We start from the raw sequence: 24,681 nt of genomic DNA on the forward strand, positions 1-24,681 counted from the left end.
GATATTGGTAAGAGAAACACACCAGAGGTTTTTGTTTACCCAGACACAGATAAATCTTTACATTCATCCACCTATGAGAAGAAGCCTTGGTGTCTGCAGCTTCTATCTCAAGCCTGGGTAAGGTGGCTTGTAAACGCGACTTGTTCTGATTTCTTTTAATGCCAGACTTCACCGGGCCAGATGACAAGACCAGGGCAGGGGGCTTGATTACCGTCCAGCAAACTCTTCTAAAACCAGCTCACATCCACCCAGCTCCAAAGCACAAGCCCACGGAGTTGGAAGGGAAGCAAGAAGCCATCTAGTCCGATCTCCACCAGGCCAAGAATTCTCTCAGCTTCACTAACAAGAGGTAGCCCAGCCTGCTCATGCAGTCTGCTAGGCAAAAGGAGCCCTCTGTTTCCCAAGGCAGCCCACATCACTTCTGAAAAGTTCTCCTTATAAACAAGTTCTTCCTCATATTGAAATAAAATCTCCCTCTTCACAAGTTCTGCCCTTTGGGGTCAAGCAGGACAAAGCTCCTCATCTCCAAGACAGCCCTGCAGATACCTGAAGGCAGCGCTCACAACCCCGATCCTTCACTCCCGACCCCAATCTCTTCCTCTCAGGCAGAGCCTGGTCAAGGGACCAAAGCAAATCTATGAACAGTGAACTTCTGGCCAACAAAAGCGAAGGGACATCCAACCAAGAAACGGGAAGTTGAAAATGTCAGACAAAGTCTATACTGTCAGGAGGGCAAGGCAGGAAGAAGGCCCAGCTGACACGTGGGGGTGGGAACACAGTAGATATTGCCAGTATCCTGGGGGCATCTCACTCAGACTACCAGCAGCTGGCACATAAAGAAGGTAGTTGCAGAGCTCCTCAGCTGGTGTTTGATACTGGCCCTCGTGATACTGCTTATGCCAAGTCACTTCATGTCAGAAGAAGAGAAGAGCAAGGTGGCACCTCCTCCCACTGAAGCAGTGCAGCTACGAGGGCCAGCCACATCTGGGGATTGTTCTTTCTGTGCCTGTAAGTGTGCTACTCAAGTGTGCTGTGTGTCCTCTGGGGAAGTCTTCTGTTGTGGGTGGTGCTACTGATGTGTTCCAAGTCCAATACTCAGAGACTACTGCATGTGGGGGGGGGGACACGACACCACCTATGTCTGTCACAAGGTCATAAACAGCTGCTTTCTTGATTACAGATTTTGAATCCTTCCTTCTTCATTAAGGCATGTCTGTGTCCAACATAGGACTACTCAGACAGGCAGGGGTTGTTGGGCCCAAATGGCTTAAGGCATTTGTGAACCTAGACAAACTTCAGAAGGTATGATTTCTCTTTCAGTGACAGGTAGAGTGCAATCAGTTATTTGGATTCTCCTTCCTTTCAAATGTTTCCTCCATCCCCACTAAATGCCTTCTTCCTTTGAGAGCCAATAACCAGGTCAATGCAGGACATATGTAACAAGGCTCAGAACTATGTACTGATCAAATGCTTTCCCCTCTCCACTTTTCATTCCTTAGCTTTCTTCCAGTGCACCAGACGTTACTTTCCTTGGTTCGTAAGACCTCTGAATGAAGGCTAAGGCTGTGTTCTGTGCATAGGGCCTATCCTAGGGAGAACCCAGGCCAAACGGAATGGGAGAGCATTGGGTGTGGGCACCCACACCGCCCTTTCCCGGGAGTACCTTGAACAAGGTAGTCTGTTGCTTCACTCTCCACCTCAGGGCTGAGCTGTCTGGTTTTCTGAAGGTATTTTAGGACAAAAACGTTGGGGGCAAAATGGATCATATTTTGCTCTCCACAGCCAAAGGGCAGTCGCAGAAGGTTATCAAGATGATTCAGAGTTGGACCCATCACGTCTCCTAACAGAAACAAAAGTGAATCGTGATTTAAGCGTGCAGCACTCTACTCATGCTCCCTTTGCCTGGAAATTCTCTCCACTCTCTTCTGTGCCTGCAATAATTCTCAGGAGAGAGCACTCCTGGATCCTTCTCACCAGGGGAATGCCTCCCTCCTCCAATCCCCCCACAACGTTTTGTTGACAACTCCCTTATGCACTTATCCTTCCTTGTACTATAGTCATTTATAAAATAACAGCACATCCCATTAAATGTCTTTAGAGTGCTCCATGACACACAATGTTTTAGGTGAAATAACATCAGAGGGGGTGGTGAACAGCATTTCAGTGAGCCTTCTGCTATGGTGAATGAGTTTTTGGGGGTCAGAACCTATGATTTTATTAGTGTAGGGAGCTCCCAGGAAGCAAACTCCCTCTCTCAATGCAGACTGGCATCTTTTCCACAACTCAAGGTCCTAATGAATTGCCTGGGGCACCAAGGGGACTTGTCTGGTGTGGGTGAGGGGTCCTGGGCCAGCTCTGTTTCCCTGGCCATGCTGGTTTCAGTGGATTAACGACATTATTGTGGGATGATGTGGATTAGGACAATGCTAAGAAGTATAGCCTGTATTGGCCTACTGTGTATGCCCATTGGAATTTGGGTTCCTATAAGGGAAGGAAGGGTTTTTGTTTTAACATTCTCAGTGCGTTGCACAGCTCATAGCACAAAGTAAGCGCTTGAGAAATCCTTGGTGAATTGAATTATTCTTCCCCTGCCTTTCCCCAGTAGAATGGAAGCTTCTTGAGGGAAGGAATCTTATCATATATATTCACTCTATTTCTGTATGCCTCACAGTAGTAAATGAAAGACCTTGCATCGAGTAGGTCTTCAGGAAATGTGGGACTGAACTGAATTCAACTTGAGTTGCTGGCTGTTCCTTGAATTTGACTCTACAAAGGTAGTGGAATGGAGGCAAGACTCCAGCCGAGGCTAGGGAAGGTTTCCAAAAGGATAAAAAAAGCCCTGGTAAACTTCCCAAATTGGTTTTAAAATAATTTAGTCTGTTCTCTTTTCCCTCTCATAAAATAACATAAAGATGAAAAGATTCAAGACATTGGTCTTTGGGGAAAAAAACCTCAAATCCTTGCCCCCTGGCATTTCTCACAAAAAGACTTTCCACTGAAGGAATCATATGGAGATCCACAAGTCCAGGACCGACTAAGAGAACCTTTAAAGATGGCGGGTGGATCCTAACAATAGCCAAATTCCAAAGGGCAGGGTAAGGTGGAAGCAGACAGAAACAGGGACTAGGAAATCTTTTGATGTGTTATAAGGCCACCAGGCCCTCCAGCTGGAGCCATGCAGGTGAAAAATTTAAAAATTCTTAATGAAACATGTGCATCACAAAATGATACCTCAAAAGAAAAGAAAAGAAAAGAAAACTAGCAATAGCTTAAATGGGGGCTATGAGAACATGTGACAAAGATAACCACAATAAGAGCTCTTCCCTTATGCACCACTGTGAGGGTCACCCAGGGCATGCTCCTTCCACCTATCCTATGTGGGAGGCTGGCAAAAAAAATTCTCCTCATTCTACACGTGAGCAAACACAATTAGAGAGTACCGGACTCGCCCAGGGTCACTCAGTTAGTCTGCCAGTGACCATCAGAACTCTGGCCTGGGTCTCCAGCTTCCTCTATGACCTGCCCTCTCCCTTTCAGCTTGCCCACACTAACCAGGAACAGCAAGAGCCCCCAGGCCCCAGGAGTTATGCAGATCAAGGGTCTATTTATGTAATTAAGGGAGCTTATTCAGGACTTGGTCCTTCGAGGGACTCCAGGCCTACACTGTTTCATGGCCGACCCAAGCCTGCTCTCACGTTATCAATGTGTGTTTACCTCTGGGTCAACAAAAGAGAGAGAGGCATTACCTTCTGTGCTCTTGGGAGAGCATCAGTCCCTGGTAGGGCCCTGTTGGTCTTTGGATGGCAAAAAGGACTCTGTGGACTGGTCAGAGATCTCAGTTTATCAAAGATGGCGGCCACTGATGAGAGCTTGCCCCACATGGGTTGTGTTTTGAGAATGTGGTTATTTAACCTCCTCTGGCCCCTAATATCTAGTGAGGACTGTCAAGGACTAATCCTCCCACATGGAAGACCAGCTTATGTGTGCCTGATTGAAAAAGAAAAGAGTGGATCTACTTGAGATTTCTACCTGGTGGGATGTCTAATTTGGACCCAGTGAAATGCTGCTTGTTTGGCATAAGGTACCTATAATTGACGCAGTTGCTCTTTCTGATCCTGGGATCACATTAAGTGGGACTCCAAGGGTAAATGCTTCATTGTGGTTTTCATCAGTCTCCTCTTTCCTCCAGATCTTGTATTCTCCCATGGACCCCCATCCCGTTGAGAAGCCAATGTACTTCACCTCTGGTGGCTTGGGAAGGCCCCACTCTACAATGACAGACTCATCGGATGGTTCGATCCCATGGCCTACCTGCAAAGAGATGGTGAGTCTGATATTTCCAGGCAGAAAATGCAGCAGCTACTGGTTTAGTTCCTACATTGCAGCAACGAGGTAAGGGTCTTTCCTCTGAGAAAGTGACTGGAGATCCCTGTGCCACTACTTCAAGGATCTGTGATGTCTTAAGTGTGGGTCAACTCCCTCTGCCAATGCAGATAACCACCTCTCTATCCCTTAGAAGAGGGCTTTCACAAGTTGTGGCTGAAAACCTCCCACCATATAGTGACCATCAGCCCTCTGGGGAGGAATTTTTCCCCTTAACTAGGCCTGTCCTTCTTCGGACTGTCCAATGCAGGGCCCACCCCTCAAGCTTCTCCAGACCAAAAGGCCTGCCAAGCTCATACTCTTCAAATACACTTTGGAAAAAGTCATGGTTACCAGTAAGGAAGATGTTTCTCAATAACATCCTTAGGCGACCAGGACAGCTCTTGCCACCCCAGGGGCATCCACCTTAGTGCCCAGAAAGACCACTAATGTTATTTTACATCAGTGGCTGAGGGGAAATATATAATAATAATAATAGTCCAAGCATCAGCAGTTTCATTGGTGTGGGGAGCTCCTACCATGACCCATACAATGACCTCTCTGCAACCTGGTAGCCATTCTGGAGACTGTGGTTAAAAAAAAAAATGCATCCACCTCCAGCCAGCCTGGTAACGAGCCTCTCAGATAGCACAGTCTTTGGGAGCCCAGGGTCACTTCCACACCTCAAAGCACTGAGGAAGGGCTTTAATGAAGGAACCACTTTTATGTGGTGCTGTATGATTTATTGGGCTTGGAGTTAGAAGACCTGAGTTCAAATACGACACTCAGACACTTGCTAGCTGTGTGACCCTGGGCACAAAGGTCTCTTCCCCCTGTTTACCTCAGTTTCCTCATCTGTAAAATGAACTGGAGAAAGAAATGGCCAACCATTCCAGTAACTTTAACAAAACCAAATGGGGTCACAAAGAATCAGATATGATGGAAAACAACTAAACAACAACAATGTTCTACCAAGAGCTGGCCTTACAAACAACCCTAGCATGGAGCTGGTACAAATATTGTCCCCATTTTACAGATAAGAAACCTGGAGTCCAAGGTTAGGTGACTTATACACATTCCCAAAGCTGCTGGGCTTTAAATTCAGAGATTTTGACTGAGTCCAGTGCTCTTACTACAATACCACATGAACAAAGGTCATATAATCTCATTAAACGGCAAAAGGCAATTTAAAATCAAAAGTCCCTGAGTCCTGCTAGGAAAATAAGAAGCAGCAAGGTAATTTCATCCAAAATTCATTACCTGGATAATTCCATTTTTCCAGCTGATCCAAAAAGTCCGGAATTCATCCCAAGAGAGAATTCCAACTGTGTCTACACTAGCCACAGGGTCACCCATTTTGCTCAAGGAAATCCACGTCTTGGAATTTTGGTGCCCGCCAATGACAATCTCTGTCATCTCTGCTGTGTCATGGGGGCCAGATGACAGTGCAAAACGGGCATCGTTGTGAGCTTTCACAGCAACATCAAAGTGGGTCATACGCACAGGCTTCTGAACATACTGGTACTCGTACTTATTCGGAGTTGAAATGTGAATTTTCTCTAGTCAAGGAAAAAAAAAAAGAAGTGCAATTGTGCAAGATGGCAGCCACAACAGCCTGTCCTCTAGTCTTCCCAGCTCGGCAGGACCCACTGGAGCTTGGGGAGGCAGAGCCTCCTCAGCACAGTCAGGGACTGGAGAAACGCCTTAGCTGAAGACTAGAGGGAGATACACACTTTTTAAGAACGTATGTCTCAATGACTTCCTGGGGTAATTGTACAATTCGTGCCAGTCTAGTCTGCTCTGCACCAGGTCTCAGAAAACACTGGAAATGTGATTCTGTAGGAGCCAGGCCTGCACTGGGAGCTCGTGTTACAGTAAGATTTTAAAGACATGCTTTTTCAAACCTACATATGCTAGAGTTTAAGGCCAATGAGGGAAGAGACTTTGTGTCTCTCTTAGTAGTTAAGATACTGAATTTGAATTTAAAAAAAATTCTTCACTGCTATAAAGATACTATCTTAGCTCCTAAAAAGCACCAACCTAGTACCTTGCTCTGTCTTTGTGTCTTCCTTGCTCGAACTACACCTAGAGGTGCAGGACAAGCTATGGCAACTGAGGAGAAGTATAAAGGAGGAGGCCTGGTCCAATGAGGTGCCTGGCAATGACTGAGAGTAGCAGGCAGGGGGGAAGGGATGAACCCTGGGCTCACATAGAGGTAATCAGTCCAAAAGATCTCACTATCTCCCTTCACTACAGTAAAGTGCGTGGTGCTACCGCTTCCTTCTATACAAGCGCTACCCTCCCTCTACACAGATCCCTCACTCTACATGAAGGTCTTTTGTCACTTCTTTTCCCCTTGAAGGTGGAATGTATATTTTAGATGACTGTACCTGGATAAAGGACTGGGAGGGATACACCTTGTAATTAGTCTTGGGCCCCCACTACATGAGGGATAGCTCTCTAGCTCACAATTGCTCCAATGACCCTGATCCTCCAAATTCCCCTAGGGCAGCTCCTGGTTTCCAGACACCTTCTAGGGATATTCTTATTCCTAATCGCCAACATTTAATTTTTATTCCAGGTTAACTCTAAATCTTGAAACATTGTGGTTTGATTGCTTGCATAAGGGAAGTAGGACAGTGGCTGTGGAAGTCAGATTCCGATTTCCACCTACCAAATCAACTAGCAACTTGTGTAACTGATAATAAATTCTGACTTTTTTCCTACGATAAATGTTTAGAAAAGTTGTCTTTCAGTGATTTCTAACTTTATTGCTAAGCTCAGATAGTCAGCATAAGGTTTGTAGGCCTAGTTTAATAGTGGATATTTGCTAAGCAATTTAATTCTATCAAAGGTCAGTCAAAGAATAAGTTAAAAACAAAGTATGCTTTATTCAAATATTACCATATTAGAACATTCTTTGCCTCTTGGAAAAATGCTGAGAACTGAATGATATCTTGGGTGAGACAGAGAAATGCCATTTTTTTTATCCAGTTGGTCAACAAGCATTTTTTAAGTGCTTTCTATAAGCCAGGCACTGCACAGGCTATAATCAGAACCAAGACTTACCATTGGGGCAGAAGAATACACTATAGGTATATTCTCTTGCTAGTCCTTCTGGCTGAAAGTAAAAAGAAATGCAGCAAGTGAGTGATGATGGAGAGTAACACTTAGAGCGGTCTCTCCTTTGAGCTTATGATGGACACAGAATCTTAGCAGCTGCAAAACCCTCCCCTGTGCTTCACCTGTCTGAGCACGGTGCCTTTCTAAGGAGGCCAGGGTCATTGCTTCCATCCCAGAAAACGTTAAAAAGGCGTCAGCGCATAACGTGTCAAAGTAGGAAAGGGTCTTAGAACACAGAACATGGAATGAACATCTGAGCAAGAAGGAACCTAAAGATCATTCCATCCAACCCCAGCACCCCCAGACAAAAGGCAACTGGGGCCCGAGGGAGAAAATCACCTGGCCCAGTCACCCAGATAATGTCTTGCTCTACAAGTAAATTTGCCTTTTCAATATCTAATTCCAATCATGACTTCTATTCCAACAAATTTTCATGATAGTCAGAAAGTCATATATATACATATGTGCATGTGAGTGTACATCTCTCTCTCTATATATCTATAGATATAGATATAGATATAGATATAGATATAGATATAGATATAGATATAGATATATGGGGCAGCTAGGTGGTACAGTGGATAGAGTGCTGGGCCTGGAGTCAGGAAGATCTGAGTTCAAATCTGGCTTTAGACCCTCACTGTGTGACCCTCGGCAAGTCATTTAACACTATTTGCCTCAGTTTCCGCATCTGTAAAATGAGCTGAAGAAGACATGGCAAACCATTTTAGTATCTTTGCCAAGAAAACCCCAAATGGGGTCAGGAAGAGTCGGACGTGACTGAAATGACTGAACAAAATATCTCTATCTCAATATCTATCTCTATCTATTCCACCTTGTGTTAAGACTCCTAGTTAAACACACATTGCCAATTTTTGTAGGATCCTAAGATTTATAACTTGGGCTATCTTCCATATAATGCCTAGAGTTCAACTTCCTCATTTTATAAATGAGTTAGCAGGCCCAGGAGGAAATGTAAAATAGTAAGAAAACAAACAGCTCGCTTCCTTGGATGATGAGGGGATACCGCTTGGCCCAGATGCACTACATTTCTGTCACTGAAAAAAATGGGCAGCTGTAATTACTGAGCCACTACCAGTAACCTTTGAAAGTCTACGGGGAATGAGAGAAATATGACAGGACTGTAGAAAGGAAAAGAGGTCAATTAGACAGCAGTAGCACAATGAGATGGAAACTGCACTGATTCAATGGAGGGGCTGAAAGAGCAGCCAATGGTGTGATGCCACCTGGGAAAAGAGCAGCCAGCGGAACACAAGTTCGCAGGATGTGTGCTCGGCCCTAGACTAGTTAACATTTTTTAATGATGACCTGGTTAAAGGCAAAAATCATCAAATTTGCAGATGACATAAAGCTAGGAAGGAGAGCTAACACACCGTGTGACAGTCCGGCTCCAAATACATCTCGCCAAGATAGAGTGCTCGGCCAAAATTAATAACATGAAATTTCATAGGGAGAATGTAAAGTCTGACATTTTGGTTAAACAAATACATTTGATTTTAGGAAAGTCATTGATACTAGAGGGCATCCAGAGGATGGCAACCAGAATGGTGAAGAGCTTCAAGTTCATGAAGATGAAGCCATATGATAACTGGCTGAAGGAACCAGACATAACTATACCTGTCTATACAGGGCAGCTAGGTGGTGAAGTGGACAGAAGGCCTGGCATGAAGTCAAGAAGACTCATCTTCCCGAGTTCAAATTCAGCCTCAGACACTAGCTGTACGATCCTGGGCAGGTCACTCAACCCTGTTTGCCTCAGTTTCCTCATCTGTCAAATGAGCTAGTGATGGAAATGGCAAACCACTCCAGTATCTTTGCCAAGAAAACCCCAAATGAGGGGCAGCTAGGTGGGGCAGTGTATAGAGCTCCGGCCTTGGAGTCAGGAGAACCTGAGTTCAAATCTGACCTCAGACACATGACACTTACTAGCTGTGTGACCCTGGGCAAGCCACTTGACCCCAATTGCCTCACCAAAAAAGGCAAAAAAAAAACCCCAACCCTAAATGGGGTCACAGGTCAGACATGACTGAAACAACTAAACAAAATCAATCCCTCTCTATGTCTCTCTCTCATGACTGAGGAGGAACATGATAGCTATCTCCAAATACTGAAGCATTATTACGTAGAAGTGCGATCCATTTTTTTTTTGGCTTGGTCCCAGAGGGCAGAACTAGCAGCAATGGGTAGAAGGTACAAAAGGACAAATTTAGACTTGACGTTAGGCTAACGCTTCCTAACAATTAGTTATTGAGAAAGGGAATGATCTATGTGTGACAGAAAATTGTGGACTTTCCCTCAGCAGAGATCTTCAGGGAAGTGCTATATATGGCCACCAAGGTTTCTTTTAACTACGATTGTCACAGTGACTTGCCAAAAGTTAGAGTGACTAAATGGGAGAGCTGGGATTTGAACTCAGGTCTTTGGATGTGGAGGCCTGTCTCCTATAGCTGCTGCCTCCCTGGCCTCTTCTGGCCCATCACGACTTAGCACTGAGTATGTAAGAAAGCGATGGTGCAGTAGGTTCCCATAGAGCTTGGTGTGAGGAAAGAATGGAGAAATCGGATCTGGCCGAGACACTCGCTGTGGCTATTAATATCCCATGGGGTGGAGGAGGTGAAAGCCCCCCCCTCCAACTCATGACCGAGTGCCTGCGGGAGGTGGGCTAGTTCTGGGCATGTTTTCTCCTCAGAAGCCACTGTGCAAGCCATCTGGGAGCTATGAACAAGGGAAGTTTGGCCGCAGGTTGTATAAACAAATAGTCTGCAACTGACCAGACAACAGGTTTAACTGATGCTCTGCTTCCTGTTTGTTTCCTGTCCTTTGCCACTTAGTGGCAGGGGACTGCAGACATACACATTCCTAATACAACCACACATTCAGCTCAGATGAACACAGGATGTCAGGTCAACATCACTCCAAATAATTTTACAATTACAACTGGGAGTTCGGCACAACAAATATGTGACTCTGGCCGGGCCACAGCCCTAATTGAAAACATTTGTAAAATTCATCCCTACAGGATAACAACTATTCCTCAAACACAGCTGCAAGGCGGGGAAGAAAGACCCATTGTAGCCGTGGTCCTAAACTGCTTAAATCCAGAGTCCTGGATTTCTATATTCCCTTCTTCCACCTAAAATCCACCCCAAATGTCTCCTCCTGGGATGGTTCCACAGATCTTGGCAATGCTGCTAGTAACAACTTACATTTCTACAGCACGGTAAAGTTTGCAAAGTGTTGTTCTGAAAACAGCAAGGGGGTGGTGTGACTATTATTATCTTCACTTTAAACTGGAGTCCTGGGGTTAATGCTCAGGATCACAAAGCTATCGAGTGTCTTCTAAGTGTATCGACTCCTACCTTGGGATCCTGTGGTGTGAGGGGATACCATACTGGACCAAGAGTCGGGAGGATCTGAGTTCAAATCCTGCCTGACACTGACTGGCTTTGTGACTCTGGGCAAGTCCCGTACCTCTCTCAGTTCCAATTCCCTTATTTTACCCTCACCCCCACCCCTGGGTTGTTGCGAGGATCGAAGTAAAACATCTCACAAACCTTTAAGGTGCCATGTAAATGCTTCTTACTATTACCATTACTACCTGTGCGGCCTTTGACAGTTCATGTATCCTCTCTGAGCCTCAGCTTCCCTATCTATTTTAAAATATTTCATGTTCTTCCAGCTGTAGCTTTTGGAAGGCTGTCTTTAATAGAGTAAAGCTAAAGTGAGGCCTACAAGGAGAAAAGGAACAAAGATTTATAAAGGGCCTACTATGTGCCAGGCCTGTGCTTAGCCTGTTACAAATTGTCACAATATTAGGAGACACCCTGTTTCCCAGAGCTAAGGCCCAGCAAGCAAGCTGTGCCCTCAGTCTGGCATAACAACAATCCTTTGCGCTCACCCTCTGCCAAAATCACGTAATTGTTGTACTGCTTTGAGCAGCACCAGGTGTTCTCTGAGCTCAGACAAGCATCGGACAGCACCACGTTCTGGTCACGAAGCCCTGCTACGAATCAAGCTTGTCACAACGTTGCTGTTACCCCTCACTGTCAGGGCTATAGCTCACTGAGAGCCGTTGGTATAAGTATTGGGATCTCCCCACACTGCCTCGGTTCCCCTCCCTGGGACAGGGCCCAGGCACACGTGTCCTTGCTTGGAAGCCATTTCCCTTGCTTTGAAATTAAACTTCTGTTTGATTACTAACTCTCCTGTCTCTAGCCTGCTCTGTTCAGCTCCAGCCCCGCCCCCCCCAGGTTAGAGGCCAGTTCAGTCCAGTTGACACAAACATCACTTCACTTGATACTCACCACAACCCTGTGCTACTATTACCCCCATTTTATCATTGAGGAAACTGAGACAGAGATTCAGTGATTTGCCAAGGGTCACACAGCTAGTAAGTGTCTGAGGCTGGGTCAGAACCCAGGTCTCTATCCGCTGTGCCACCTAGCTGCCTACCAAGTCAGAACGGCTTTAAGTACAGACCCCTGAATGGACTGTGTAGCTAGAGTCTGAGGGCTGGCCCCCAGAAGTTCAGAGACCAGAGGACTGACTAGTGACAAGTGACAAGTATTTTTAACCACACGAAGAACACATACTGAAGCAAGAAGGGTCCAAGATTTGAGTCAATAGACAGAATGTCTGTCTACACAGATCAACCCACAAGTCCCCGAACAAAGTACATCCTTCCTCATCTAAGGAGCTCGAAGCATTGCACATGGATTATATGATTTACTCCCAACCAGGAACACAATTTTGCTACTGCGGTTTCACTGACAGGGAGTATTGCACAGTGGGAAGCCCTGGGGGCCTAGAATAAAGAAAGATTTGGGTTCAAATCTTGATGCCTCTACACATGACTAGTTGTGTGACCATTGGCAAGCCACTTACCCTCTTTCTCAGCCTCAGTTTCTTCATCTGTATAATGGAGATAATATCTCTAGGCCCTACCGCATAGAGTTGTTGTGAGGACCAACTTAACTCGTACCTAAATTGCTTTGTAAACCTTAAAGTGACATATATAAAAAGTGTCAATTATTATGATGGCAAGTTTCTATTATTTCTGTAATGGGGCTTTGCACAAGTCCAGATCACCTAAGCTGGCCGCACCCACGGGGGAGGCACCAGGAACCTGCTTCTGGAGGAAGACATTCTATGTTCCTTACCAGGTGGGTGGGAGCAGTCTCTTTCCATTGATTGAACAGCAGGAACTGCCTTCATCTCCAAAACTACCAGGCTGTGGCAGCCTCTCTTTCCAGCTCTATCCAGGAGGGAAGCTCTTGTTCACCTGCAGCATGGGCACCACGCACCAAGCTGGGTGGAGGGAAGGACTACTTTGCTCCGTGGCCCCAAGAAACAATTCTGGGCTTTTCTGATCTGGTTTGGTTGCCCTTCCTTTTCGGTTCTGGGTGCAGGCAGGGGCATGTCCTGGCCTGAGCCACGGTAACCTTGGAGACAGTATTACAGGCTAGACGCTGCCGCCGGCCCAGCAGGGAAGCCCTCAGAAGTCAGGGTGCTGGAATGTAGACCAGGAGGGCTTTGGACTTGGAACTTGGTGGGACCATGACTATATAGGCTGAGTGAAACTCAACCTAATCTCCCTCCCCTCCCCAGAAAGGTGGTGGTACTCAGAATATTAGGCACCCCAAGTGCTGGGAGGGGATATCTGAATGTTTGTTCTTGCTATACCTTTGAAGCAAATATTCCTTTGTAAAAGCAAATCTTTCAAATGGTTAAAGAGAACTAGGCTGCTGGCTACCCCAGGAAGACTGAGGGAACTCGAACCAACAGCAGATGCTAGATGCCCCTTAATGCCTTAAGGGTTCTGGTGAACCATGGGAGTGACATATACATAGAGAAACCAAGGTGCACAGAAGCTCTGACATGCTCCGGGAGACTAATGCACATGTCATGAGCCCTTTCAAAAATTCTGTGTGTTTACAAAGACACGACCGGAGGGCATCATTTCCTCCTCCTGATTCTGACAGCTATCGCAAAGGTTTAAGAATACTATTTTATTAAAGCTCTACTGTGATATCTATAATATTGGAGAACACTTAAGAAGAAGAAGAAGAAGAACTTGCATTCAGCTTTATGCATTAGGTTTTCAAAATGCTCATCTGATCTTCTTGTTCAAAGGGACTGGCACATGCACAGAGTTCATCAACTCCGGCCAGTGAAATTCCCCATGTGGAAAAGGCTGGGGAGCCCGCTTCTGGGAAAGTCCTAATGGTGTGTGATAGGAGTACCTTGGAGAGACTTCGGCACAGATGGAGACATTCTATAACTGGGTCCAGTCTACTAAACGTGGTGAGGGGTCAGGAGCCTCTTTGATCGACTGCAATGGTAGAGCTGGGCCCCTTTTGGTCTAGTCGTGCTTTGACCCCTTCACTGATAGCGTCCATTGAGAGACAATGGCACAGGGGGAGAGGCTTTGGACACTCTTCCTCCAAGGCCAACATGTGGCCCTGCAAATATGGGCCTTGGTATTTGTTCTTTTTAATTTTATGTGAAGGAAGTTGGAGGCTGTGACCATTGAAAAAGGTTAGGAGAGTGAACCACCTAAACCTAGGAACCAGGGGCCTGGAAATCTAGTCCAAGCTGGACTCTGCAGCCAGTCCGGCACAGTAGGACCTTCAGGATTCAACTCAAGGATAATTGAGATGAGGACTCATCCTGCAGCAAGGGCACATTTGGACAGCTCTCAGTCTGGGAGGGTGAGGCTGCAGAGAACATCTGAAATACTTAACAAAAGTCTCATAAGGGTAGGGGCATGTATTATTACCCCCATTTTGCAGAAGAACAAACTGAAGTTTGGAGAAGGGAAAATGATTTAATCAAGGCGCTTTGTGTCAGTAACTTAGCCAAGTGACAGAATCTTGAATTAAAACCCACATCTTCCAGCCCTCATGATACCTCCTACAAGCCACTTCATCGCTTCTCACAGTAACGTCCACATCTGATTGCTTTCTTGTTCACTATACTCCGATAACATAAGCACCACCTTCCCTTATGAGACAGAGTAAATGAAATCCCAAACCTTACTTTAATTATTTCAAACTGCAGGAACATTCCTGTTCTAAGGCATTTCTTCTTGTCTCACACCCAGTTCCCCTTGACAAAATACAGTTTTGTTTTTGTTTGTTTTTTTCCCCCCGGGATAACCAGTCAAATGCTGAAAACTCCAAATGTGCTTTTACTCCACAGTTGGCAAGGGCGACAGAGGAAAGCTCGGGGAATTGTTGAGGCCTTGTGTATCCCACTGACCAAACAATGTGGGTTTTTGTTCCTCATTATGAAAATCTGACTCTGGCCAAACATGTATGTATATCTTCTTACCTCAATAACGACACTACTTCTGATGTAATCTGTCCCAACTGGAGTTCTTTTGTCAAAGTAATTATCCTCTGGATGTTTGCTGCCTTTGGGGATCTGAAAATTGCCTTGACAACAGTTTGTTTCACCATAAGCAAATGCTTTTGCTGAAAAATTGAATGGGGGAAAGGAGGAAGAGAAATGTACTGATGAAGATTCCCATGCCTCAGAACCCATCCCATAGAAGGACCACCCTTGTAATAACACTAGGACAGGCATTATGACACACCACATCCAACTAAAGGCAAACTAAACTGTTCCCTGACCCTTGGTAAAAGCTCTTGGACATTACCTGTGATGTTGCTGAGGCCGAGCTCGCTGAAAGCCAAGACTATGGAAGTGGGTTTTGCTTCTCCCGGGGCCACACATTTTTTCCTCGTCAGATGGTGTTTACCAGGATGTCCAACAAACTTTATGCCTTTGGGAACGGAAATTTTCACGTAAACCTGCAAACAATGTTCTTGGATTGTACAACTACGGATCCCAGAGTGCCTAGCCCTAGAACAGAAGCAGCACCTCTCACTGAAACACTAGACCCCTCGAATGGACTGTGGACTAGAAACACTGCACCTACACACTGAATGGACAGCATCAAGCCACTTGAAAGAAAATGTAAACGTCGAGATCTAAGAGACAAACGAAGACTCAGGTGGCATGCTAACAAGAGCAGACGGTATTGTCCAACGGAAGGCTGACTGCGGAGGAAGAAACACGTCTCAAATGTCTTCCTTGAGCTAACCTCCAGGAACGCCATTCACAGAAAAGCCATGAGACTAACAAAGAAGCTTCGTGACCCACACTTTCCATACCTCAAAACGGACTGAATTGCGTCTGCACTGATTTTGTCTGTTTTACGCTGCAAGCTCCTTGGTGGAGGGGACTGCTTCTTCCCCAGCTGTCCGGCTAGGCTCAAGCACTACATAAGAGCATCAAACGGTAGAGCAGGAAGGGGTCTAAGGGACCTAAGGTCTCCTCCAACGCTAACATTCTATGATTGTGTAACACCACTCATTTTGTAGATGGCAACTCCATGGTGTAGTGGACAGAACACTGGACTTGCAGTCAGGAAGATGTGAGTTCAAATCCAGCCTCTGACACTTACCAGTTGTGTGACTCCAGGCAAGTGACTTGACCTCTCTTTGCCTCAGTTTCCTCATCTGTAAAATGGGGATAATAATAACACCTACCTCCCAGGGTTGCTAGGAAGATCAAATGAAATGGTAATTATAATGCGTTTAGCACAAAGTGCCTGGCACACAGTAAGTGCTACCTAACTGTTTGCTACCACTATTACTACTGCTGCTGCTGCTACCTAAGTACAATCTGGAGTCAATCACCTAGCTATGTGACTCTGGGCAAAGCCACTTCACCTCTCTTTGCCTGTGTTTCTTCATCTGTAAAACAGGGTCATGATAGCACCTACCTCCCAGGGTTCCTGTGAGGATCAAAGCACTATGCAGAAACCACCACCACAATAAAAAACACCACGTAAATTACAGTGATTGTGATTCTGGGGAGACTGAGTGCCCACAGAGTGGTCCGAGGTGGGACCAGGACCTGGCTCCGAGCGTCCTGACTCCCACTCTTCCATTCATTCTCTATCCAGGGCTCCTTCCACCACACTCCTGTGCTCCTCTACTCAGGGCTCTGGGGAGGAGAGGGGCCGCACAGAGCGTGCCGGGGAAGGCAACAGGCTCATGGGGAATCCATCCACAAGCATTACTAATAACTTGTTAAGTATTTGTAATCCAGAGATTTTTCCAAACATTTTTAACCTATTTACATTTCTAATCTGTACCGCCTTTGGGGTTTATGAATTCCAAGATTCTGCTCCTCCCTAGATGGAGCAGATCTTCTTTTTATAAATCTAAGAATTCTTTTCCATTAGAAGAGGCACCTCCCAGCTCTCATTCGGGGCCATATTAATTTACTGAATCATACGATGGCAAAACTAGAAGGGACTTGAGAAATCATCTCATTTAACCCCTTAATTTTAAAAATGAAGTACAGAGTGTGGTTGTGACCCCAGAACTTGCTGATTCCAAGTCCCGTAGTCCACACTGTGGCTGTGCCATAAACCAGACTTCATTTGCTTATAAATGATGATATTCCCTCCTTTCTTTGTCACTCTTTATCTTGCTGAGAAGGTTGCATTTTAGGGCAAAAGACAGGTCGATCTGTTTTTTCTATACCCAGAAAGAATATTATTTCTCCTTCTATGTCAATAGGAATTCATTTTTTCCTAGTGTCCCTTCAATATTTTCCTGTTATATATCATTAAGGGTCTACTTAAGAAAACCACCCTTATAAAGCTTTTCTTAACCCTGGGCCTCTGTACCAACTTAGGTTAGTCTCAGTCCCTGTCACCCAAGGACCAAATGATCTAGCAAAGGTTTATAATTTCAAGACAGAATTCTTTTTGTACTACCTACTCCAAGAAAAGCCCTGATATGTGCTATGTCAGGACACAATTGTAGTCCCTGCTCTCCTATAGCCATCTTAGTCATAAACGCAGCATGCCTACAGCCATGGGATTCCTTCTTGCCAGGTTACCTTCCTGGATTTTCAGGCCCCAGAGGCCCATGAACAGCACATGTGAAAGATACTAAGGGACAAATCATTGCTGTCCCAAACAAAGGTTCAGTCTTGCATTCTGACCCACTGTGGGGTTTGAGCTAACCTCCTACACTCTGGACCCTGGACAGCCTCAAACACTTAGACCTAGTGGCCCTTCTCTCCTTCTCTGGCCTCTTGAGTCCCAAAAGACTGCTCTGAGCAGCGGATGTCTTCAATCTCCTTACCTCTGCCTTGACTTCTCACTTCCCAGGTCTTAGCCAGCACAGACTTCTTCATCTCCTGGTTTCCAAAACTTTGGCATCCTCACCCCAAAGAACTATGCCCTGTCTAAGCTGGCACCATAGCTGCCAATGTTTCAGTTGGATGTATTCATTTAAAGACTCACAGAATCCTCCAGCTAGAAGGCCCCTTTACAGCTCACCCAGTTCAAATTCTTCCTTTTACAGATGGAGAAACTGAGGCCAGAGAGAAGTGACCTGTTCACTTTTGTATACCTAGTCAGTGGCAAAGGCAGGACAAGCCCAGGTCTCCTGCCTCTCAGTCAAAAAAGCCTTATTCCATGACACCCATAACGCAAAGATTCTATCCTCTCCCACTCAAAAATCTTCCCCAATGATGTACACATTAGAAGCTCTTCCTCTCAAAATTCAGAATAACAGAAAAGTCTTTACCTCTACACAAATGGCCAAGTAATTGTAGACGCTAAGAGGGATTTTGGTTTGCTCCCCTCTGATGACGTGGTACGGAAGAGTGAATTCTATGAAGAAGGGTTTGAACGTCTTCAGTTCGGTTGGTTGGGCGATGCCTAGTCCTCGAGCTGCAGATAAGCCAATGGCTTCCGTTACCCAGGTTGTGATGGAGTCAGGCACTTCCACTCGAAGAGACTCCTCCCCCGAAGGGTCACTGCGAAAGGAAGAGAGGGCAACAGGAGGCCCAAGAAACCAATGGGAAAGGCTTGCAGATATTTGACAATCGACCCTGACATCCCAGCATGCACTTACGGCAGACGCCATTCCAAGAACAGACATGGAGCAGATGTTATTGCAAATGGCTGATACTGCTGAATTAACACTTAGCAGCAGATGCTGCCACTAGAAATAACATTGATGACAATCCTATTCTCGAAATATATTCTTATAGCAGACAACAGTGGGAAAATACACACTTAAAGCAGGCATTGTTACAAGAACACACACTTAGACACCGTTACTGCAAAAATAAACACAGCTGACATAATTGCTATCACTGAAATATGCATTTATGATGATAGCCTTTCTAAAATAATCACATACAGCAGATGTTATCAGAAAAATACATACTTAGGGCAAAGACCATCACTGAAATCTACTTATGACAGACCCATTCTTGAATATTTAAAGTATAGTCTGTCTATCAATCTATCAATCAATCATATATATTTATGGCTGATACTACTGCTGAAATATACACTAATAGCAGAAACCAACACAGATTTATTGCCTTGGTAACAGATGTTGCTACTGAAATGCACCCTTATGCCTGTTACTATCACCACCACTGATAGAGATAAACCTTCTAGGAGATTCTCCAAGATCCAAGATACATGGTGACCAGAAGATCCTAAGAGTTGGAAATGCTGCTTCTTATGCTTCAGTCCTCTTTAGAATGAGAGCTTTAAAGATGTGTATTCCCTGGCAATAGAAGCTTTAAGATAAAAGAGGAAAAATGAGAAAGCAGGATAAACTATTAGCTGGTTATCGATGAAGGAGAGCAGAGAAGTCTTTGTCTAGGTTGATAGTTGTAGACACCGCCACGCTTCAATGAGAAAGGAAAAGACTGAACCCATTTCCTGCCCTTTTAATGACAATCTCATGTTCCTGAAAATGCTTTCTAGAAGTCAAGATTCATCCATGAGGTCACTGCCCTACACTGGTTTCCACATAAGAACACAAAGATTTGGACGTAGAAGCTAACAGCTTCTTGTTTATGGCAGGAAGAGTGACTTGTTTCTTAAATTCTATTACTTGGTATGCTAGCTCCATCATTTTGTCACACAATAGGAAGATGATGACTTCTTTAACACCAAACTTGAGGTCTTTCAGGGATCTACTGTGGAGTCTATATAAGCATAGAAGTACTAAGTGATCAGATAGGAAGTGACGCAAAGACCCCAGCCTCTGCCTCTGCCTCTGTTTTAATTAGAAGGAAACTGTCAATCCCTGTCTATCCTTCTGATTGCAAACAAATACACCTATCTCTCTTCACAACATCTGTCACATACATCCCTTCTCTCCCTCTGACACTGTCATGATCCTGGTCCAGTCCTTCATCACCTCACCCCTGGCCTATTGCAATAAGAGCCTTCTGGTTGGTCTCCCTGCCTCGTCTTTCCCCTCTCCAGTCCCACTTTTACTCAGATGTCAAATTGATCTTCCTAAAGTGCAAGTTTGACCTTGTCAACCTCCCCCATACACACTCAATAAACTCCAGTATATTGTCTCCAAATAATCAAAGTGCGTTTTGCCTCCGGAACCAAATATAAAAAAATTCTTTGCCTTTTAAACCCCTCCATAATCTGGTCTCTTTCTGTCTTTCCAGTTTTCTTACTCCCTATGTGATATAGTGACACCAGCCTCCTTGCTCTTCCTCACACAGGTCACTCAACTCATAAATTTAAGCATTTCTACCAGTTGTTTCCCATGCCTGGAATTCTCTATATCATTTGTACCTCCTGCCTTCCCTGGCTTCTTTCACATCTAAAATCCTACCTTCTACAGGGAGTTTTTCCTGATCCCCTCTAATTCTAGCACCTTCCCTCTGTTGATTCTCTCCAGTTTATGCTGTATATAGTTTATTTATAGATAGTTATTCACATGTTGTCTCCCTCATCAGACCATGAGCTCTTTGAGAGCAGATGATCTTTTGTCTTTCCTTGTATCTCCACTGCCCAGCACATGGTAGGCACTTAATAAACATTTATTAATTGACTGACCCTAGGACTTGAATCCCTCACTTATTAGACTTGGAGTATTTTGCCACATTCTTCTTACCAAAGCAGTCTAGTGCCTATGAGCAGATCCTGCCTCACAGACATGACATGCATACATCCCAGCAAGGATGAGCCTAAAATGTCAAATCCTGATGCCAGCAACAGTTTGAAGACCTAACTACATGGTAGATTTCAGCCCAGTAAAATCATTACATAAAAACTCTATAAATATCAACCAGTAGACAAATGTCCTTCTGCCTCTTTCCCCCTTCTCCTCAATTCCAGTGTCTGGTTAGATTCATTTTTCAAGTTCTTCCATTCTTTTAAAACCTGCATTTTATGTATTCATTTCATATTTTAATGCATGCTTATAAAATGAAGCTGGTACCTGAAAATAAGAGCTTCAAGTTAAGGCCAAGCCCCATCCTCCTCAAACTTGGTCAGAAGCCAAACTTTTTTTGCCGAACAATTTGTGGCTACAGATGCTCTTTCCCCTGGGACTTCAGCCCCTAACCAGTATTAATGTATTATTTTCACACATGAGGGCACTCATTCTTCTAGGCAAGGAGCCAAAATACACACGTACTTCCAGTCATTGAGCACTCAGCAATGTGAGATTCTACACTGATCTGGAGGTTGGCGTCCTACATTTGTTGCATTTAAGGATCATATATTGTTATTACATATGGTCAATAAAGCCCAAATTCTTCCTCTTTGTCAAGAGCTTTAATCAGGCTGAAACTAGATTTATAATAAGATGAAGAGGGTAAAAACGTGCATTTAACTTTTCCTTCAGTTGGAATCAGAACCACAAAAGGCGTAAAGGACCTTATTACACAGAACAGAGAACATCAGAGCGGGGAGGGTCCTTAGAATATAATACAGTAGAACTGAAAGGAACCTTAAATAGAACCTGGTTTGATGTTTTATTCTCTATGTGGCAAAACCAAGGCCTAGGGAAGCAAAGTGAATTGCCCAAGGCTACAGAACTTCTTAGTGGCAGAATTTGCCATTTCAGGGCCACTTCTCCCATTACCCTTTGTTTCTCTGGTTATTCCAAAAGCAACAAAGGGCTAAAAAAAAAAAAACAAAAATGCAGCTGCACAAATACATGAGGGAGGAGCTAAAGTTTAGGTGGGGTGGGGAACCTGTGGCCTGGAGGCCACATGTGGCCCTCTAGGTCCTCAAGTGCAGTCCTTTGACTGAATCCAAACTTCACAGAACAAATCTCCTCATAATAAAAGGATTTGTTCTGTAAAACTTGGACTCAGTCAAAAGGCCAAACCCAAAGACCTAGAGGGCCACATGGCCTCAAGGCAGCAGGTTCTCCACTCCCTGAACTAAGAAAGAAAGAGGTCTGGACTGCAAGCTCTCCATGTCAAGAGCGTATCATGGCAGCCAACCCAGACTCCTAAGAGCGCAGGCTACAGCAGTACAGACCTAGTATCTGCAACAATACAAATGGTGTTTACCTTTGTCAGACAACAACTACAGAACTGTGCTCCCTCCTGGGAATCACACATCAGGAAGGCCATTCGTGAACCTGTATACACCTAGAGATCAATGGCCAGAATGGCAGAACGGCTAGCAGTTTGCCAGCAAAGGATCAGTCGGAGAAACTGTGGATATTTAACTCACAGAAGACTTGGGGAAGGGCATGACAACATTCCTCAAGTATCTGAAGGGCAGTCCTACAGAAACAGTATTGGATTTGCTCTGTTTAGCCCAGAGGAAAGAACTAAAAAGAGAAGGGGGAAAGTTTCAGGCAAGCAGATTCTAGCTAAATATAAAATAATCATGGGGAAATGTGGTATAACAGAAAGATCAATGGGTCTGGAAATCAGGAGGCCTGGGTCCGACTCTTCTATCTGATACTTGTTAGCTGCATGACTGTGAGCAAGTTACTTAACCTCTTTGAGCTTCAGTTTCCTTATCTGTAAAATGGGGATGATAATAATAATAATAATTATTATTATACTACTATAGTTATTAGTCATAGAATACAGAGTTATAGATAAAATAATTACTTCATAGGATTTATGTGAGGTAAGCACTCTTGTAAATCTTAAAGTACCATAAAATTGAAATTATCTATTATTGTTTATTAATAAGAATAACCATCATTAAAATAATCATTGGTAATAACAATTTAAAGTAAATTATAAAAGCATATAATACTAATAGTAACAAAGTAAAATGGGCTCCTTCAGGACATAGTGGTAGGTTTTCAATCATTGATGGCTATATTCCATCACAAGCTAGATGAGAACTTGTAGACTGTGTACAGGGGATTTCTTGGTCAGGAACAAGCTGAGTTAGATCCCCTTCAAGATCCCTTCCAGCTCTGAAGTTGTGGGAAAAAGAGAGGAGCTTGTCCAATTGCATTTGAGCATACAATATCCCTAAACAGGCAGAATATTCAGTGGCAAATCCCTATTTTGTGCTAGGAACTCTGGAATATATATTTCTCTAAGGTCAAACCATATGCAGTTCCAGCTGATAGCACAAGAAAAAGGAAAAAATGTTTGTAAATTCAACTTTATTTTAAAAATTGTTAGCTCTGACCTTGAAGTTATCTACAACTGCTAAAATAGGCTCAGTGTATACTATACTATGTATTTGTCCTAGGGCCAAGGCGTAGTAAACAAAAGACATTCCAGGCAGAGAAGACAGGGGAAGAATCAGTTAGAGGGAGGAATATTTCAACTAAATACTAGGGGAACACTTCCTAACAACCATGGCTGATCACAAGTTGGATGGGCTAACTGAAAAGAGAGTAAACTCCCTTTCATTGCAGGTTATCAAATTAAAGCAGAGCTCTAGGATCTGAATCACAGAATTTTGAGAGTTGGAAAGGACCTCAGCTGCATAGTCCAACTCATATTTGATAGGTAGAACATATTCTCCCTGACAAGTTACTCATCCATCCTCTGAAGATCTAAGGAACCGGGGACTATTCCAGAGATTTGGGCGTGGGTGTGGACATAGAGTATCCCAAAAGCCTTAGTGCAGCATTAAGCTATTCAAGTTTTACTAGTTTTGGTATTATTAGTATTTAGTATTATGAGTATTAGTATTTAGTATTATTAATATAAACTATTAAAGATTTAATAGCTTAAAATCCCACGAAAACTTTTAGGACACCCTGTATATATACACTCACACCCAGACTTACACCACCATATAGGGATGATATATCAGGTATTCATCTCCCCCTGAGATCACTTCCAGTCTGCTCCGGGGTTCTATGATTTCTTACTGAAATATCCTTCCCTCTGCCTACTTTCCTACAGACATCCTGGATTCAATTTGTGCTACATAAAGAAATAATTATAGAATCACAAATTATTTTTATCCACATCTGATCTTCAGGCACTTTATTCAGGAAAGATTTATATTTGATTCTTAAAAAGGAATGAATAAATCCATCTACAAGATTCCACTAAAACACAATGCACACATTTCACCTCATACTGCCCTTCAAACATCTGACGAAATGTCATCCCACCACTGCTCCATTTGCTGTATGAATTTCTCCTATAAAGACTCACTGCGAGACTTTTATCCTGGGGCAGAATAAGTAAAGAGCAGATGAACTGCTAAATGCTTTTATATGGCAAAAGAATTTCTGGCTTAGGCTTCTTGCAGCCACCATGATAAGGGAAAGAGGGTGATGGGAAAGAAACCCTGCCTCAGGCTTCTCGCCACAGAAGGAGGCCACTGCCCCTGCTTTATGCTGAGTTTCCCAATATTGTCCCTGAAAACTCCCAGGTCAGAACCCCTGCAGATCAAGGCTGGGAAAGAAGCTACTGCTCCTGCTTTGAACAGCTGGCAGGTGTCCTTACCTTCTCCTTTTTGTTATTTGTTTCCAGGTGATGTCATGACGTGCAAGTAAATTGGATTTAAGTAAGGCAGGGCTGTGCAAGTCACCAGACTCACTTTCTCCTCTGGAGCCATCTGGGTCCAATGGGAAGACGTACATCAGAATGACTGGAGATGGCCCTGGATGTGGTGGGGGACCTTGGCCTTTTAAAGCTAAGGTCTTTCCCAGGTCTCAGTTTGTCTGAGGCAACACCCATTCGGTATCTAAGGCTAAGTAAGAAATGAGGCAAAGAATGGCCTCTTTTACCTAGTCAAAAATGATTAAACAAACAAAAAACCAACTTGGGAGGGGAAGACCCTCAGGGTTTCTGGCCAAAACAGAAACAAGTGCTGTTTACACTCACTCTGAGCTGTTAGAGCCCAAATAAGGCCAAGGTCTC

At 44.2% G+C, this 24,681-nt stretch overlaps 1 protein-coding gene across 1 annotated transcript in view; it reads right to left on the reverse strand.

Annotated features, from left to right (window-relative positions):
* CPAMD8 (C3 and PZP like alpha-2-macroglobulin domain containing 8) overlaps positions 1 to 24,681 on the reverse strand; it is a 156,282-nt gene that overhangs the window by 64,610 nt on the left and 66,991 nt on the right. The window contains 7 exon segments of the mRNA XM_020969351.1: positions 1,664 to 1,840; positions 4,086 to 4,311; positions 5,623 to 5,921; positions 7,432 to 7,483; positions 14,839 to 14,981; positions 15,167 to 15,320; positions 18,123 to 18,354. Coding sequence (XP_020825010.1) covers positions 1,664 to 1,840; positions 4,086 to 4,311; positions 5,623 to 5,921; positions 7,432 to 7,483; positions 14,839 to 14,981; positions 15,167 to 15,320; positions 18,123 to 18,354 — 1,283 coding nt within the window.

Source organism: Phascolarctos cinereus, unplaced genomic scaffold, assembly GCF_003287225.1.
Source record: "Phascolarctos cinereus isolate Bilbo 61053 unplaced genomic scaffold, phaCin_HiC Scaffold_4;HRSCAF=312, whole genome shotgun sequence".
In the NCBI taxonomy this organism is placed as follows: Eukaryota; Metazoa; Chordata; class Mammalia; order Diprotodontia; family Phascolarctidae; genus Phascolarctos; species Phascolarctos cinereus.